At 45.8% G+C, this 19,921-nt stretch overlaps 1 protein-coding gene across 2 annotated transcripts in view; it reads left to right on the top strand.

Annotated features, from left to right (window-relative positions):
• Positions 1-19,921, top strand: part of LOC138516180 (uncharacterized) — a 341,043-nt gene that overhangs the window by 115,475 nt on the left and 205,647 nt on the right. For both annotated transcript variants that reach the window (XM_069631112.1, XM_069631113.1), the window contains exon 3: positions 3,609-3,679. In XM_069631112.1, coding sequence (XP_069487213.1) covers positions 3,609-3,679 — 71 coding nt within the window. The remainder of the gene's footprint in view (positions 1-3,608; positions 3,680-19,921) is intronic.

The following is a 19,921-nucleotide window of genomic DNA, read 5'->3' as shown; positions in this document are numbered from 1 at the left end:
GCGCTTCCCGCGCAGCGCTATACTTACCGGCAGGAATCCTGCTCATCATTGTCAGAAGAGTCCTCCCATCATCCGAAAACCGCTTAATGCCGCACCTGAAAGACAAGAATGAACATTAGATACCTTGAGCAGAAAGACATAAAGCAGCTTTTCCAAGGAGTTATTGGAATAGAGACTTACCTGCTTACTCCGGTCCTTCCACTTCAGCAACCTCTATCGGATCAGTGAAGTAACTTGATCCTGGAACGACTGTGTAACCGCGCCCCTGCCAGAGTGTGCAGGACGGAGAGCTCACCCATTAAAAAACCAAGGTGAGCCAGAACAAGAGAAGGAAAATCGGAAGGAGGTGAAAACCAAACCAGCTCCATTCAGTTGGCTAATATCTCGTTTCGACTTGAAGGCGAACATCTCCCTCATTTAAGCAGTGCAACACCAGTGCAGACATCATCCTGCGGACACAAGCACGCCCCCATGGAGACCAGGTGAGCGTGACAATGCCAGAAGTGCCTCAATGAGCGCTATATGTTCTGCTGCTTGGGTCAAATAGTCCATGGGTAATCTCTTTTTTGCACCAATACCTCATAAAGCCTGTCCACTATGCATACTATTGCTGTCCCAGTATGCCTCAAACCTGTGCCCTGATTGATAGTTGCTGACCCATCAATGAAAAGATCCTCCTCCCCCTGAGTCTTGCCTTTGGGATGTCATCCTCCTCCCGTCAGATGTTACATAATCATGTGCTGCAAGGTCTTCCCTGGTACACTGTTCTGTCAAAAAGGTGGCAGGATTTATAGTTTTACACCTCATGTTATGAATGTTCGGATTGGACAGAATGATCTCATATGCGAACAGCAGCTGCATGGTCACCGTTGATTTGGAACACTCCAAAATGGCGAGCGCTGCATGCTCCACGTACAATGTTACAGAGCATCCCATGACAATTGTGGAGCTTCTCTCAATTGCAAATACCACTGCAGCAAGCGCTTGTTTGCATGGGGACTGGCCCTGCATCACAGACTCTAGCATTCCTCTGTGTTAGGCCAATGGCTTGTTCCCCATCTTGCTCTTCTGTGTCAGTACTGTGTCCCTCAATTGGCCATTTGAATGGGAAAAGAGATAACACTCTTGTGTGTAATCAGGGGTAGCCAGCACTGGAGCAGTGGAGATAACTTCCTTAAGGGCCTTTAAGTTGGTGAGCATGTCCTTCACCTATGCAATGTCATGGTAATTCTTTTGAGCCTCTTTAAGGCCCTGTAACAGGGGCCTGATATACTCCAAATAGTCTAGAATCCATGCCCTACACTAATTGCACAACCCTAGAAATTTCTGCATCTCTTTGACAGTTCTGGGCTGGGGAGGGCTGCGCACTAAAGCGGCACAATCAGGTATAATATTCTTCCTGTGAACAGATATCAATAGACCCAAATAGAGCACCTCTTGGAGGCAATATTGCAGCTTTGCCTTATCTACTTTGTACCCCTTGTAGTCCAGTAGCTGCGGGAGAGTGATAAAGTCCTTACAGCACTGCCGCTCGCTGTCCCTACACAACAGCAAATCTTCAACCTACTGAATAATGGTACTGGGCACTTGAATGTTTCCTTAGTCTGCATGCAATATTCGGTTGAAGATACTGGGAGACTCACAGTACCCTTTGGGCAATCTTGTGTGCTAGAAATGCATTCTTTCATGTGTGAACATGGTTAGGTACTGCAAATCAGGGTGCAAGGGTATGGGGAAAAAGGCGTTCTTAAGATCTACCACAGTGAAGTGGATTGCCTCCTTTGAGATGCTGCATAGTATCATTGCAGGATTTGGAACAACAGGAAATTCTGCTTGGACAATGTCATTTAGGCGGCGAAGGTCCTGTATCATCTTCTAACTCCCCCTTTTTGCCTTTCTAATTGGATACATAGCCATGTTGCTTGGGGAGGTGGGGAGGTGGATGGCACTGTTTTTCCTGGATTCAGAAGTGCCACGATTGTCTCCCGTATGCCCTCTTCTGCCTCTTTGGACAATGGGTATTGCTTAGCCTGGGTTAATACTGCACCTGGCTTGAGTGTTATTTGGACCGGTGCCACCCCATGCTAGAGTCCTACATCATGAGCATTAGTTGTCCATAATCTCTCTGGCACCTGCTCCAAGTCACTGTCAGTGAGGCGGGAGGGGTGATAAAGGCCATCAAGGAACACTGCACTTTTCAATATTGCACCATAATGTCACAAGGGATGCAAATTGCTAACATAATCTCCCCATCGTCAACTCGATCTTCAAACAATTGTGCATCTGTCACTTCTTTGAGGGGCACCGTTGGGTCAATGCACAATACAGTACACCATTCACACCCATCTGGGTCTGTGCCCGCCACAACAATCCTTTTAGCCAACCTAACCAGACCCAGTAAATCTAGGGAAAGTATCATACCTGCCAAAAGCTATGTAGTTACCACAGGTCAGAAGATGAAATCTGATAGTACCCACCAATATGCCTTACCAATCTGGGGCACAGCATCACACAAATTTATCGGGGAGGACTCAGAATACAGTAAGGGTGCATGCACCACTTTCCCTTCTATTTTAATAGCTACCTCTTCTGTCTAGGGAAACATTGCAACAGAGAATCCATGTCTGTGAAGAGTTTCACCTGATAAAGGAAAGTCTCCCTCACTGATGCATGTTTTAGTGCCACCTATGTCGACCATAAAGATGAATTGCTAATTACCTATCTCAGCGCCCACCAAGGGCTCTTCCTCAGGGTGGGTAGTCATGGACAGGACTGGGCATGCAAGAGCTTTCTGTGGGCTGTCCTAATCAGGATATGTATTAGTACTTGGGAACATAAAGGGGTCCCCCCATGCCACTGACACCTTGTTACTTTCGACACTGCATTGGTTGTGGGCAGTTGGCCTCCATACAGATGTCCTGCTGGAGTGTTTGGGCCTGCATGTGTGTGGGGTTTGGTGGTAGCTGGGTGTAGGCCTGGTATATTTCAAAAGGTATGGAGATGAACCTGCATGGCTGTAGTAGTGTTGGGGCAGGTTGATTGTATGCATTATACCCCACCACCTGCCTGCTTCTACACTCTCTTGCAAAATGTCCCCACTTCCCGCAGCTCCAACATTAAGATGGTCCCATATCACCTCTGGGTTCAATTCCACTAGACCCCCGAACACCCCTCTGCTCCCTTGAAACCCTCCTCTCCCCTGCTGCTGACCTCCTTGGTGCAGCAGGGGAGAGAAGCATACTGATGCAGGGGTCCGCCACCCCACTGCTCCTGTCCTCCACCTGGCCAAAATGCTGCCAAAATGCTGCCATCTGCACGAGCTGCAGCCTGCTTCGCTGAATTTGTCTCAGTGTTCGCCGTCACTGCCCCTTCCACTGCTATTTTAGCTAACTTCTTCTGCACTAGTTTCGCTTCCTCCACCTGCAATCTTTGAGCTATTTCCTTTTCTCGTTCTTTAATCCTTTTGCTATGTTGTATTATTATAGTCTGAATCTCGGCCCACCCCTTCGCCTTTATGCCCACTATATTGTCAAGCGCTTCCTGAACTTCTTTTGGCAATCCCCTCTTAATAACAATATCATTCACTGTTACACATTTTGCTTGTGCAGGGTATTGCGAGCTGACCCACCTGCTGCTATACTATGGCTGTGACCCGAAACTCCCAGATAACTATGGACAGGTAAGCTACTTTTGTGTTCATTTTCACATTGTCAGTGAGTTGTCTAGGATACAAAATTTCACCTATTGTCTCAATAGTGGTCACATACCCATAACTTCTGTATTACTTTTCAAGCTAATTCTGTGTGATGGTGATGAGCATACAGAATATGTAAACAGAAACTATAGCTGCAGTGCCACTCGACACAGCCAGGACTTTCCTGTCACTCCTCCTCAGGCCTATACTCCACATTGGATGGTATAATGTAAGGGAAGTACAGGGCATTAAGTGGGTCAGGGATGACCGTGGCAGAGCCCCAGTAATATCCCAATAATGTCCTTGAGCTGGGTGTTAGGAAGAATTATCATACATGTGCCAATTCCCTTCACCTTAGAGACCCCCAGCAACTTTGCTGGATTTTGAGGACTTGATTTTTTTACCTGGAGAGAGTGTGAGACTTTTTTCCCACTCCCTTGTGTATTTTGAATGTGTTCACTCTTGTGTTTCCTTTGGTTATGAAGTTTTTAGGCAAACGCCATAGGCATCATCTTTTCATATGTGTCGCACAGCACCCTCAGTGCAGTGACACAGGGAAGCCTTTTTAGGCAGTCCCAAGGTTTAAATACATTATCTGGGATAAACTACTGTTTCCCAGAGAAAGTAAAGTGAAATTGACTTTACTAGTCTTTTCAAATTCCTTGACCCAGCACACCCTATCTTACAATAGAGTGCTGGAGGGGTTACCTAGAATCCCCTATGTCTAGAAACTCATGTAGCAGTCAAATGCTACCCTTTCCTCTCGAAATGGCTGGTGGCAGTGCTTTTACAATGAACTACCATGATTTTTCCCGACCGTGTACACCGGTAGCGTTAAATCACGGGAGCCATGTTTTTCAAGATGGCGTCTGAGCCCCCTTTGTTTAAACAGGTCCCGGTCTTTTTTTCACCATTTCTTTTTGGAAAGGTTCTTCCAGAGTTTGTCTGTGCGCGCCAAACCAGGTTTGGTCTCTTTGTTACTACCCCTTTGGCAGGCTTCAGGTCTGAAGACCGCCTCTGGCGCCAGTGTCTGGGGTGGGCAGGAAATGAGGGAGGTGCCCGAAACTCCCTGTGCATCGTCTCCTAGGAGACCCAAATGCACTATAGCGTGATTGGCTGGCTGACTGTCCGGCAAGGACAGCCACCCTGCTGGGTGAGTGGCAGCTAGGCTGGAATGAATGGAGAGAACTGTATAAAAAGGTGTGTCTCTTAGCTTAGAAGGCAAAGTCGACCACTGGAACGAAAGAACCGAAGACGAGCCTGAAGAGGACGGTTGCTGCAACTCCTGGACCATTGATTTGCCCAGTGAAGCCCTGCTGCAGTTCTGAATTGCAGCATCTCGACAGAGAAGCCCTGCAAGGACGACTTCTCCCTTTGAGGTGGTGGGACCAATCAACTCGACCCGTAAACTACCTGGATACAATTCTCAGAGCTGGTTGTATTTTCCTCAGCGTGCAGCAGGAAACCGAATAACCAGGGGGAGGGACACCAGTTTGTGTGCTTTACTACAGCTACCGGAATCGAAGATTTGCCAGTTGCCAGCTTTGTGACCAGTCCCAGTGCAGGAGTCCCCCCACGTCCTCCCTCTTGTCCCCACGACTGATGCTCAGGAACAGCGAGATCTGCAGGAACTGCCAGGAACAGAAGTCTTCAGCTGCATCTTTTTCTTCATTGATATGATATGATATGATATATTTTATTTGTATCGCGCTCGTACACAAGTGTTTCAGAGCGCGTCTAGGCTAGGGAGGGGAACAGGGGAGAACACAACACAACAACAATAACCGTCTTACTAGACCCAGTGACACTGAGAACGCACAAGTGCATGGGAAAGGGAAAAAAAGTGCATGAAAGGGGGGGAGTGGAAAGTGCAGCGCAGAGGAGAGGAGAGGAGATAAATAATAATAATAAATAAAAATAAATAGAAAATGGAGACAATAAACAGTGGTAGTGCAGCCAGCAAGTGGCAAGTGCTGTGTTTAAGGCAGCAGACTGGGTAAGTCTGATAAGTGCAGAAAAAGAAGAAACAATGTGGGGGGGCTGTATGGGTACAGATAAAGTCCCCAGTGCAAGGAGTGGCCAGGAGGCAGGGCAGGAGGGTGGCAGGGTAAGCAGGTACCTGGGCCCAGGGGACAGAGGGTAGGCAGGTGCACAGTGCCAAGAGAGAGCAGATCAGCAGGGGAGAGTGGGGGTGAAGGCATAAGCAAAGAGGAAGGTCTTGAGGTTCTTTCGGAACCGGAGATGGTTCTCCTCAAGTTTTAGATTGGCAGGGAGGCTGTTCTAGAGGGAGGCCCCAGCCGAAGATAGAGATCTACTACCAGCTTGTTTCTTTGAAAAACGATTGACCCACAGGGAGTTAGAGTTAGAGGTAGAGGAGCGAAGAGCTCGAAAGGGGAGGTATTTGTGGAGGGATAGCTGAAGGTATTTTGGACCCAGGCCCCAGAAAGCCTTGTGGACAATGCAGAGGGTTTTGAATTTAATCCTTGCATCCACTGGTAGCCAATGGAGAGATTTCAGGGCTGGAGAGATACGATCCCAGGGCTTGAGGCCAAGGACAAGTCTCGCAGTCCTGTTCTGGATGAGTTGCTGAGGGGGGAGAGAAGAGGCAGGTAGATTTAGAAAGAGGCTGATACAATAGTCCAACCGAGAGAGAACCAGAGCTTGGGAGACAGTGAGCTTCTAAGGGAAGGAGAAATTTGACTTTTTAGAGACCTCAGAGATATGGGCAGAGAAGGAAAGTGTGGCGTCAAAGATGACCCTTAGGTTCTTAGCATCGCAGGTAGGGGTATGAGGAGGGCCAAGGCAGTCTGGCCAGAGGGTGAGGGAGAAGGATGGAGATGGTGTGCCGATGAGGAGGATCTCAGTCTTGCTGGCATTCAGACAAAAGATCATTGGCGGCACACTAATCCTGAATGGCAGTTAGGCAGTCAGAGATGAGAGAGGGAGAGGAGGTGGCCGAGAGCAGCCGGAAAATGAGTTGAGTGTCATCAGCGTAGCACTGGAAATTTGAGCAGAAAATGGCAATGCAGTGGCTGAGAGTTGTCAGGTATTGGTTGAAGAGCCAGGGTGAGAGGTTAGACTCCTGGGGAACCCCTGGAGAGAGAGGAAGATAGATGATAGGAAGGGCACAGTTGGACCTGGGAGGGTCAACCAGAGCCTGACCAGTGATGCCCAGGTTATCACGGACCTGGTTGAACAGGATGGTGTGGTTCACCGTGTCGAAGGCAGAAGAGATATCAAGAAGGATGAGGACAGAGGGAATGTTAGAGTCCAGGTTGGAGAGGAGAACTTCACGGATATTCAGGGGAGCAGTTTCCGTGGTTCTGGCTGCTATGAAGCCAGACTGGTGGCCATGGAGACAGCCAAAAGAATCTGAATGAAGGTTAAGCTGAGAGATGGCCAACTGTTCCAGGAGTTTGCCCAGAAAGGGGGTAATGGAAATTGAGCGATAGTTAGCCAGACAGGAAGGATCAGCTGTGGGTTTCTTGAGAAGAGGATGCACAAGGGAGTGCTTCAGTGAGGAGGGGAAAGATCCTGAGGCAAAGGATTGGTTGCAGGAATCGGCAAGGGCTGGAGCGAGGGTGTCAGTGTGGTCCTTGATGGTTTTAGAGGAACAGGGATGAACCTGTTTTGACAAGGCTTTCATAGATCGAACTTGTCTAGCAACCTCGTCAGGGGAGAAAATAGGAAACGAAGAGAAGTTCGGTGCGGGGGTATAGGGGGATCTGCAGGCACAGATTGAGAGGGAATGGGAGGGGCAGGGGAGGAGAGTTTAGACAGAATGTCCTAGGTTTTTGCGATAAAGTGCGAGGCAAGGGCATTGCAGAGAGCCTGGGAGGTAAGAGGAGGGGTGGAGACTGCCGCAGGGTTGGCAAGCTCCTTGCAGATTTTAAAGAGTTTGGCCCAGTTGTTAGATGCCACAGAGACACAGGCTTGAATGTGGGCTCTCTTCTTAGTGCGGACAGAGAGTCTGTATTGCCTTTGGAGCAGGCAACAGGCCAGTTTGTCAGAGGATGAACAAGAAACACTCCATTTCCTCTCCGCCGCCCTACACCTACGTTTAAGTGTAGCTAGGTCGGAGTCATACCAGGAATTGGACTTGGCTTTGGACTTCAAGCGGATCCTCATAACAGGGGCAAGAGCATCAAGAGTATCAGAGATAGAAGAGTAGAGAAGGGACAGGCTTGTGTCGGGGTGTGAGTCAGCCAGAGGAGGAGGAGGAGGGGGGGAGAAGGTGGCAGCGAAAGCCTCAGCTGACACACGCTTCATAGGTTGGATGTCCGAGAAAATAAGTGGCAGTGTTGGGGTGGGGTTAGCATGGGGAGAAGAGAGTGAGAGATGGGAGAAGAGAAGGCAGTGGTCACTCCAGGAGAGAGGAGTGGTCAGAGGTATAGAGAGGGGGAGGCCAGGGGAGATCAAGACATCAAGTGTGTGTCCTGCAGAGTGCGTCAGGCCAGAGGGGAGGATAGAGAGGGAGGGGGAATTGCAGAGGTTGCGAAAGAGCAGAGATGAGGGACAGGGAGAATCGAGGTGGATGTTGAGGTCACCAAGGAGGAGGAGTTGAGTGGTTGAGGCCAGGAGGGAGGAGGAGAGGTCAGCCCACTCAGAGAGAAAAGAGGTGATTTGTCCGGGGGCTGGTAGAGAGTAGCAACAGTAAAGGAGTGGCTGGAGAGATTGAGAGCCTGCAGACAAGGCATTCAAAAGAGGAGTAAATCTGAATAGGGATGATAGTGGCAGGAATCCACTCAGGAAAGATCAGGGCTACGTTCCCTCCAGATCGAGTGGATCTGGGTGCAGAGAGGATCTTGTAGCCCTCAGGGAGTAGAGTGTCAAAGCTCGTGACAGAGCTGGCCGTGAACCATGTCTCCGTAAGACTGAGGACATCAAGGTCCAGTTCTTCATGGAGGTGGCAGATGTCAGAGGAGTGTTTGACATCAGAGCAAGAGTTGAGAGTGGCAAGATGAAGAAGGTTGCCGGCCTTAAAGACCTTCCGGGGAGGGGTACAAAGAGTTGTGGAGGTAGCCTGAAGAGTGGCAGAGGAGGAGGAAAAAGTGGGCAAGGTAGCCAAGGAGTGAGAGGAGGGGACAGCTGGAGATGAGAGGAAGTTGATGAGGCAAGGGAAGCGCCTATCGAAGAGGAGGAGATTGGCCTGATGACCTTGTAAGGTACTGTGAAAATCTGACCGAGAGAACTTACCTCTCACTGCGAAAGTGCTTGAAACTTTGGCAACTTGCAGGCCTCGTCAGCTTGTGACCGAACATATGAACCTTTCTTTTACAAACTACTTCTGAGAACTTTGGCAAAGACTTTTCCGTTTAACTATCAGAACTGCTTTACCCTATACAAGACTTTAGCCCATTCACTTTGGCCTACCCTATTGCATTGAATTGGCTCCTCTGGTAAAGTCAAACTATTTTCACTGTCTAAGAGTAACTGTAATATTCGTTTTATTAACCTATGCCTTTTTGCTCCTACTTCAAAATACTCTAAATGCCATTTTGCTCCTCCTTCAAAGTAGTTTAAATGCCTCAGACCCGTACCGTGTAAGTACTGAAGTATATTTTTGTGTGATATAGATTGCCTCCTTCTAGGGAATGTTTTATAACTGACTGTGAAATAAATGTGTTTTACCAAGGAACCTTGAGTATAAGAGTCTATTTGAATACTTGTGAATACTTGTGATTGTAAACCTCTGTGTAACATCATTACAGCTCACATTCCCCTCGTGCGGTAAGACTGGCTGCTCTGCAACGCTACCAAAACTGTGTAGTACAGACTTATACCAAAGTTTGGTTTTGCTTACACCTATAGTCCTAGTTGTGTGTGGTGGTCCCAAAGGGTACTGCATACAAATGTTGCCTAACACTGGGACCCTGTCAGGGCTCCCTCAGTTCCTCATGAGGAGTAACCAGCCCAATTGTAATCAAGAGCACTCTTGTACTTGTGGCAGGGACTCGGGCAAGTGGATGCCACGAAGGAAATGCATGCAGGGAAGCTATCTGCCTGCTACAGCAGGGCAGCCACCACCTGGCTCCCAAAGGCCAACTCTTTCAAATGTGTACCTACGACTATGTTTGCCATCACTTTACTGGTAGGGTGGTATTATAATGCACTCTGTACTTTCTGCTTATTTCATTTATGTGCACAGAAGGATTGCAGGCTTGACTCACTATCACAGGTATGTCATATAAAACCGGCCTCATTACGAATTTGGTGGTATCTAGATGGTAAATCTGCAGAGATACCACCAAACAGAATTACTGTTACTGCTACTTGTTCCAGCAGAATTAACGCTGGATTACAAGTGGTGGTGGGCTGTGTTAGTCCCCATTAATTGGAGTCCATAGAACTCCATGAGGATTTCGGCAGGATTACCGATGGCAGTATTTCCTCCAGCAGTAATTCTGACGATTTTGCTATTTATTTGGTTAGAAAGGTGGTGGATTTACCTCCAGCTCTTAGGTAAGAGCTGGAGGTGAGTCACCCACTTCTTCCCAACTAATAGTTGGGTGGTGCAATAATACAGTGGTAACAGTATTATTGCTGAATTTTTTACCACTGCTCAACTTGTAACGAGACTGTTTGTGTGCGCTCTTACATCCCAAAATGCTCTTTGATTTTATTGAAAACACCAAGTAGTTTGCATTGGTGCTTCTTGATCTCCTTTTTCACACGGGTGATTTCAGAGATGAGTTAACACTTTGACATCTACATTTGGACCGCAAAAGCACATTCAAAGTGGCAATGCATTTAGTTTGAAAAGAGTGGTGCCTCCATAGGGAATATGTGCATACTAGTATCCCTTCCTTGCTCTGTGGTTTGATGTGGAATGTTGCAGAGCAAACTTTGGTTAGTGGCCTGCAGCTAAGACAAAAAATAATACATCTGGGTTTAGGCATATGCTTAAGTGTGGCTATGAAAAACTCCTGAGGTTGTAGAAAAGATTGTTCTTTGAATCACAGTGGGAAAGGCTAGAAGAAACCATATGTGATAGAGACATAAAAGGCATTTGGAATTTGGTAGCAAGCGGGATCCCACAAGGGGGCACAAGATGCCAATATCAGATCTCAAGTGGCTACAGCGTTTTATGTCCATTTTGTTTGAAGATGGTGCACCTTCCACTTTTTTACCCAAGTATCCCTCTAATATTACAAGCCTTATTTTCTCAGCAGACGAGTTGTTGACGGCTATTACAGGTGCTAATCCAGGCAAGGCACTGGGTCCGGACAGCATTAGGCCAGAAATATACAAGTGGTTTCCCGAATGGTGGATGCCCGTCTTGTTAAGGGTGTTTCATTCGATTTCTGCATCTCTGATTATTCCAAGGTCCTGGACACTTAGCATAATTAAAACAATCTTTAAAAAAGGTTCATGGTCGGATCCTCACTGTTACTGCCCTATATCATTACTGGACAGTATGTCAAACATTTTTAACTAACTGCCTGTTTGTTAGGCTACAGACATGAAAAGGCTTCACTACATCTGACCACCTTTTTTTGTGCTCTCGACCATCGTAGACAAAGAATGTAGCCTAAGGTGAGGTGCAGTATATGCAGTATTTTTGGAGTTAGCAAAGTTCTTTGATTCTATCCATCATCCCCTTCTCTGGAATAACCTTCAGAGAATGGGAGTCCCAATCCCCCTTCTTCAACTGATTGTGTGCCTATAGTCCAACACTAGGACTTCTGTTAGAGGTCACTCTAGAGCCGGGCCCACTAGTGAGTTTTCCGCTAATAAAGGCATGCACCAGGGATGTCCACTAGTTCGGCTGCTGTTTATCACCTTCTTATCAGATTTTGTGCTCACTTCAGATAGGTACAGTTCATCTGCGCCTGAATGAGGTCATGTAGCCTACTCTTTCATATGCAGACAGCACCATCCCATTGGATTTGATGCCAAAGGGACTTGCCATTAGCCTGAACTATGCATCTGATTATTTCAAAGCTAACGGCTTAAAATTGAATTTGAAGTAAACAAAGACAGTGGTGTTCGACTCTAATAAAAGAAAGCACAATTGGTCTATAGACAATGTGAATATAAATGTGGTTGCATCATATTGCTATCTGGGGGTTTATGTTTTCGAGCAATTGCCTGTGGTCTGCTCAATTAGCGTTATTAGAAAATCGCTTACCTACTAGACCGGGCGGCTTAAAAAGATTTTAACAAAAATATGGCGGCTTCCGTTTCGATAAGTGCATTCAGGTGCTGGAAACAAAGGTTTATTCTTCCATCTTACATGGCAGCAAAATATGGGGAAGTGCCTTGGATTTCCACATTTCTGAGAAAGTTGCTAGGTTTGATTTATAGCACCCCGGGGCCATCTCTTACTTTTGAAGCCAGGGTTTTAAATATTGGTATTCGGGCTGAACTTAGGTTCCTCCAGTATTTTCGTAAACTACACTCATGCCCTTTGGAGAACCCTAAAATCATGAATGTGATGGAAGAGTTAGCAAAAGCCAAGACCTTTGCCACATATCCCTGGTATAAGAAAAGTTCAATATTTTGTAGAAGGTTGGGGATAGATTTTGACGAACTGAGGGTGGGCTTGATGACTAAACAACAGCTGAACATGAAAGCAAGAAGAAGAGATTTTGATCTTTCTATATAAACAGCATGAAAAACATACGCTCACTGGGATACCTAATGGTGGCACGTCGCATCTACCACGAGAATTTCTTGGGGAATTCTATTTGTTCACCGGTGCCAAGACATATTATGGCTATGGTGCGACTGAATGTTTTACCATTAAGGGCTCTGATGTCACGGCAGTTCAATACTAAGCTCTGTACGTGTGGTAGTGGGGCTGTAGAGGATTTAACTCACTTTTTCTTTATCTGTGATTTTTAAAAAATCTGAGACACCAAAGCAAGAAGAACTTCCAATCAACAACCACAACCCCCGGAAGTCGAACCCGATGAAAACACAAAAAACCCAAGACAAAACCTAGAAGAACTCTTTGAAGACGCAGACACCCTAAACCCCGCAGCCCAACAAGTGGCCGACCAAGAAGGAAACCTCAACACCGGGCGGAAGACGACCCCGACAAAACCCAAACCAAACACCTCCAAACTTCACTGCAATCTAATAAACGCAAGATCCATGTCAAAACACTCAACAGAGATCTTCGACCTACTCGACGACAACGCCATTGACATCCTGTTCATCACAGAAACATGGCTGGACGACAACTACAAAATCACACTCCAAAGCTGCCTTCCGACAGACTTCAAATGCCTACAAATAAACAGAAAAAACAAAAAAGGAGAAGGCATCGCTAGAGCATTCAAAGAACACCCGAAAATAAAAACTGACAAACCACTCAACATCCTTAACTACGAAACCATGGTAATACAGCTAACAGCGATCCCAAAAACCAACATCACATTAATCCTGGTATACAGACCACCAACATATGATGCAACATTCCTCGATAACTTAGCCATCAACCACAAACACCTAATCATCCTGGGGGACTTCAACATCTGGTTTCAAGACAGCCACGCCAACTCCCAAAACTCACTAATTGAACAACTCAGCACCATGAAACTACGACAACTAGTCAAAGGAGCAACGCACTCAGCAGGTCACACCCTAGACGCAATTTTCGCCAAAGAAAAACTCATCACCACCGCACCTCCGATACAAATACTATGGAGCGGCCACCTCATCATCCCATTCGTGATAACTCTGCCTATCCAAACCTACATCCAACACCCGAAACTCACAACCACCACCAAAAGAAACTGGAAACACGTCAAAAAAAGCAACCTATTCGAACAACTGGAATTAACGAAACCCTCAACTACAGAACTGGAGCTAGCTGACCTAGACGGCAAAGCAGAGATACTGCACAAATGGATCGCAGATACGATAGACAAGATCGCCCCGGAAAAACCGTTCACCCCATCAAAAAAAAGAGCAATGGCAAAATGGTTCACCCCACTATTAAACGACATGAAAAAGGAAAACAGAAAGATGGAATTGGAATGGAGGAAAGAATAGAACCCAGGGAAAAAAACACTGTACCAGAAACAAATCCAGGCATACAAGAATGAAATTCAAAAGGCAATGAAAAGACATTACGATGACAGAATCAAAAATGCCACCAACACACAAAAAGAAATGTTTAGCATCATTGGAGAAATGAGAAACCCACCAGGCTGTGATAACACCCCAACCCCCTCAGAAAAACTATGCAACGACCTGGCAGATCACTTCAAAAAAAAAATCAACGACATCCGGCAAACCATACAAAAGCGACCGACCAACCACAACATACAACCCAATGAACCCAACTCGGAACCACAACACAAACTCCGAAGCTTTCCTGAAATATCAGCAGAGGCATTTGCAATGTTGGTTAAACGAAGCAAGAAAGCAGGATCACCTATGGACCCATGTCCCCCAGACATCTACAAATCAATCCTCGCGCAGGGATCGCCAGCAGAACACTACAGAAACCTTCTAAATCTATCACTATCAACAGGGACTGTACCGAAGATCTTCAAATCAGCATACATCAAGCCACTCTTAAAAAACACAAGTTGTGACATAGATGACCTTTCCAACTACAGGCCGATCTCTAACATCCCCTACTCAGCGAAACCTCTAGGAACCTACGTATATAAACTAACCCAAGAACACGTAGAAAAACACCACCTGCTGGACCAAGCTCAAATCGGTTTCAGACCAGCGAGAGGAACGGAAACAGCACTACTATCCATCTGGGATGACCTCAAAACTAACGCAGACTCAAACACTACCTCAGCCCTTATTCTGCTCGACCTCTCCGCAGCCTTTGACACAGTTAACCACGACACCCTGACCAAAAGACTAGAAAATATAGGCATAACAGACACAGCACTACGCTGGACCAAATCATTCCTAACAGTCAGAACAGAAACCGTATGGATAAAACCTTTCAAATCCACTCCATGAGTTAACGACTGTGGAGTACCACAAGGATCCTCACTATTTACACTATATTTCAACACCTACCAGACTCCGGTCATCAGAATCTTCAAAAAATACAACATTACATGTTACAACTACGCAGATGACACTCAGATCATCTACTAAATCAAAGACACCGATGCCGACCATTCAACCCTTACCGACTGTCTAAAAGAAGTCTTCGACTGGATGGATGCCAACAACCTGAAAATCAACCCAGGAAAGACAGAAATCATGATCGTATCCAAAGACCATGAGAACGAAACCACCATCCCGTGGCCTACGGAAATGGGAAACGCACCAACACCATCAAAGGTAGTAAAAAATCTGGGAGTCCTAATGGACAACAACCTAACCCTGGAGCCACAAATAAATGCAACAGTGAAGAAATGCTTTTTCCTCCTCCGAACGACAAGAAGAATTCTACCTTTCCTCTCCTTCGTGCACAAAACACTCACTATCGCCGCCCTAATCATGTCTAAAGTAGACTATGCAAACAGCCTCTACCTCGGAACACCTGAATACCTCTTGAAGAAACTGCAACAGATCCAAAATGCAGCAGCAAGACTACTCCTCAAACTATCCAGAAGAGATCGCATCACTCCAGCCCTAAAAACCCTACACTGGCTCCCAGTTAAACATCGTATCACCTTCAAAACAATGTGCATAACGCACAGGGCAATCAGCGGACAAGGTGCAGAATTCCTACAAAAGAAAATAACAGTCTACAAACCAACGAGATGCCTCCGATCGAGCAACGAAATCCGCCTGGAACTCAAACCATACCTCAAGAAAAAACTTGGAGACACCTCCTTCTACCACTTAGCCACAAAAACCTGCAACAACATACCAAAGGAAATAAGAAACACTGAAGACCACCTAAAATTCAGGAAATCACTAATAACCTGGCTCTACAACACCACAGACTAAACCTGGAAAACGAAACTGGTAAAAAGGATAACTAAACTGGAAAGACACGGACATCCCTGACCGGGGAGAGTAAAGCCCACAGTAGCCGGCACGCACGGAGACTGAGTCGACTAACCCCGACAATCCCACCAACACTTTCGCCCGCCCCTTAATTTAAATTACCACCAGGTACCACATTGGTGTGGAATTATCGAGACACTGGCAACCTCCCCCACTACCCGAGAGGTTGTCATTGGCAGGCCCACTAGAGTCTAAATGGAGGATAAGGGGAGCTATCAGAGAGCATATTAGAGGCGGGGCCTAGAGGAGTATGGAACCTGCATGCCAGTCAGGCCCAGATCAGGACAGAGCCGCAACAGGGGAGGCTACGCAAGCCGAGCGCTTCAATTCAGGATATAGATGCAAACTAACCAACCCTACTAACAATTTCCGTTTCTGCATACACCTCTCAAACTCCAAACCAAACACAACCAAAACCTACAACACAACAAACCACACAAACTTCACTACATGGCAACAACAAAACAAAAACACACATAGCCTTGCACAACAGTACACGACGACTACCGGCCACAAACACCCCAGGCCCAGCCAACGGACCCACCGGGCTGAGGCCGCCAACAGCACATCACTGCTCTCTTGCACTTTTCCTGCTTCCTCCCACTAACTCATCCTCCCCTCCTCTTTCAGAGTCGCCAGAGCGCCAAGGGACCACTACGGTGGTAATAGTGCGCGGTACAAATGTCATTTAACATTAACATTAACATTAACACCAGTGACTGAGAAGACATTTTATTGCTAACAATATTAGGCTTGCCTCTGATGCATTGAATTTTGTCCTGTCTTGTGTTGATGCTCGCTTTGTTAACGAATTATGCAAGTATAGTATTCCCTCTTTTAAGCGCATGTTAAGAAAATGTTACGTTTATATTTTTCTTCCTTTTATCAAGTTTTGTCCCCAATAGCTTTACTGTATATTTTAACATGACTGATAATGATTTTGTATTGTATTTTATTTTGGTTGTAAATGGTGAGAACCGAAATAAAGTATTTATCTATCTATCTTCCGTGTAGGGAGTAATTAGTTACAAATTGTCATAGTACAAACAGACAACAGGGGAGGTGAAACTCTAAATGAGCAATTAAATGCTTACAAGCGCACGGGGCCTTAGTCATTTATTTACAGAGTGAAAGTGATTTACTCACTGATTGAATTTGCAGGAAACTGTTTATTTGGAAACTGAGCCAGAATGAGTTGTATTTACAGTATGCCGACTGGATGTAAACAAGACCACCTGAGACCTTGTCATATGGCCCAAAGTGACAAAATAACGCTACACAGAACCCCACACAGACTGCACTTACCTTAGGGGAGGCCAGAGCAAGGCCACCTAAAATGGACATTGTACTCCCCATGCCACCCTCACTGTTCCACGTGGTGAAAAGGGGTGTTGCTTCATCTGCTATTTAACATATTTACTGATTGTAACACCTCCCCAGGGGGGGAGGACAGGCAAAGGAAAGTGACAGAATGGCAGGAGAAGGTGGAGCATAACGAGGGTAACAGGAAAAAGGAAGTTATGGTTTGTCTGGGTGAGGTCAGAGAAGGAGGAGGTGGCAAACCAAGAGACCTGCAGGGGGAAGGAAGGAGAAGCTGTGTTGAGGTGATTTCTTGAACAGGTGAGGTGTTGGTCAGTGATTGCAAGTGGCACTGTATTGTGAGTGTGCGTAAGAAGGTAACAGGTGTGGCTAGGAAAGAAAGTGTAGGGTGTGCATTTGAAATGTTTGTTTAATGTGTCTTCTTACAGCTGCAAACAGACTACATAGCATGTGTGTAAAAGATCGTGTTCATCAGCCACCTCTCACCCTCCCTCTTTTCATTGTCTTGAAGATGATAGGACTTTCCCAGTGCTTTAAGTGGCATATGAAAGTGGGAGGGGGCTCCGACAAGAGGGTGAATTGTGCTGGATGTGGCCTAAAGGAGGGGAAGGTGACAGGAAAAGGCCAACAGTCCCAAACAATCAAACATTACTTCATGTGTAAAACGTGTTAGTTGGAAGAAATATACTAATAACAAAATATTAGTTGCTGAATACAGAGCTGTTACTAAAATAATGAGGAATTGGATACCCCGTACTGAGTGTTGCCATCTCTGGGCTATAGGCTGCACCTCCAGGTCATGTGGACCTCATTTCTAGGAAAACCTTTGAATAGTTTTTTGTTGGCAGGATGAAAAGCCATGATCTTAGTCTTTAATACATTAATACATTAATAACCTGGCCACTTTTACTTGAGTAAGAGCTTAAGTGTGCCGGCTAAAAGAATGAGATTATCTGAATACTCAAGTCATTGTAAGCATGAATTTTCCCATCTAGTTGGCTGGGTTTTGTTGTTAAGTGATTCAGTTGAGTGGTCAGCATGATAAAGATTGAACAAGGTGGTGGCTAAGATGCATCCTTCTTTAAGACCCAGAAAGGTTTGCAAGGAGTACCTCTCCAGACAGAGTCAGTCTCACTTTAACTATAGTATCAGTGTGTAGGGCTATGATAATTCTGAGGAAGCCATGGGGTATTCCCCAATTATACAACTTCCGCCACAGGGTTTCACTCTGGACGGTATCAAAGGTGGAACTAAAATTATGTAGGCTACATTACACGGCCGACAGTCGTGGCCGTGTAGTTATGGTTAAGTTGCTAAACCCATTGGAAGAACACTTTTTGGGCGCCTTATAACTTCACTTTCCCTGGACCAATCCACCCCAAACTTTGCAAAAGAAGTATATGGCCCACTCTAAATCATTCTGCAAACTTTGGTGAGGGTATGTCCAGGGGGAGCAAAGTTATAGGAGGGTCCCAAAATTGATTTTTTTCCCATAGACTGAATGGGGAAAAAGCGTTGCTCACGCCTACAGCCCAAACCGCTGGACGGATTTTCACCAAATTTGCGGCGGGAGCAGCGGCTTGGTCCCGAAAGCATGCTTTTGTAAATTTGGTGAAAATCCATCCAGTAGTTTTTTTTAAAAATGACCAAAAAGTAGGTCAAAACAAATTAGTGATATCTATGTCCGCTCCGCAGACACACTTCCCTGTTCTCTCCGCGGACAGGACACCGATTGGTTAATCGGCTTGCGTCATGTCCGCGGACATGCAACGTGTTCACTGATTGGATGGTGAAGAGTGTGAAGTGCGTCAGATTTTTGGAAACGCCCGCCATCTTGGATTCACGGACAGCGACTGGTGTCCGTGGACATCGTGGTAAAAACATATTAAAAAACACAACATTGCACTTGTCAAACTTATCAAATAATCTCTGGGGAGGTGAGGGTTGATGAGGATGGGATATGGCTGCAAGAAGCAAAAAAAATGGGGTTTTTTGCCGCAAAAGTCTGCAAACAGTTCGGATGTTCGCGAGCAGTCCTGTAAAGTTTGCGGACACCTCAGCATTATAGGGTTGGCGAAATGCAATTCTTGGATGGCTTATAGCTTTGGTGCCACTTAATGGAACTGCATGAAATGTGCATGTATAATTCTGACCTGATTCTGAGTGAGTATGCAAAGTTCGGTGGTATTCTGTCATGAGGGGGCAAAATTAGAGGGGGGTCCCAAAATAATGTCAAGGCTTATAAATGAGGTGCCATTTGACGAATCTACACTTAATTTGGGAACTGATAATACATTTAGATATGAATGTTTTTGCGAAGTTTGGGGGGATTCTGTTAAAAGGGAGCAAAATTAGAGGGGGGGCTCCCAAAATATTGTAAAGGCTTATAAATGTGGTGCCATTTGACAAATCTACACAAAGGTTTGCAAAAAGATTATAGATCTAGATATAGATGTTTTCGTAAAGTCTGAATGAATTTTGTCAAGTGACGGCTAGGTTATATGACGATTGTATGGGCATACATTTGAAACGTTTGAAAAAATAAAACATGGGTTGATTTCCAGGAAACTTGCGTAAGGAGCATTGGCAAGGATCTACAAGCATGGTTTTGCAAACGTGCCAGTGTTTTATTATTTGACAAGTGTCATAATGTAGCTACAAAAAATAGTGGTATACCTTTAGTGACTGAGGGGTAGCTTGTGGCCATGGCCAGTGGCCAGATTCTCCGGGTCATGGAATAAGGTAATGATCCAGACAATCTGGCTACTGGCCATGACCACAAGGGCCAAAACATATGATTAAAGTGGCCATGTCCACCTGGGACTGGCTTTGTGGTAAAGTTATTCGAAATTAAGATAGATCTGAAAGGGAAGAAAAATGTGCTCGTGGTAATATGGTCATAGGGTTCACTTTTTGCCTTCTGCAGGCTGCCATGGAAAGTGAAGAGGAGCCCTGTATGGAACC

The sequence above is a fragment of the Ambystoma mexicanum genome, chromosome 6q (genome assembly GCF_040938575.1).
Source record: "Ambystoma mexicanum isolate Mex_15411 chromosome 6q, UKY_AmexF1_1, whole genome shotgun sequence".
Taxonomy (NCBI): domain Eukaryota; kingdom Metazoa; phylum Chordata; class Amphibia; order Caudata; family Ambystomatidae; genus Ambystoma; species Ambystoma mexicanum.
The sequence above is the reverse complement of the archived record's forward strand: the minus strand, read 5'-3'. Positions and strand labels throughout refer to the sequence as shown.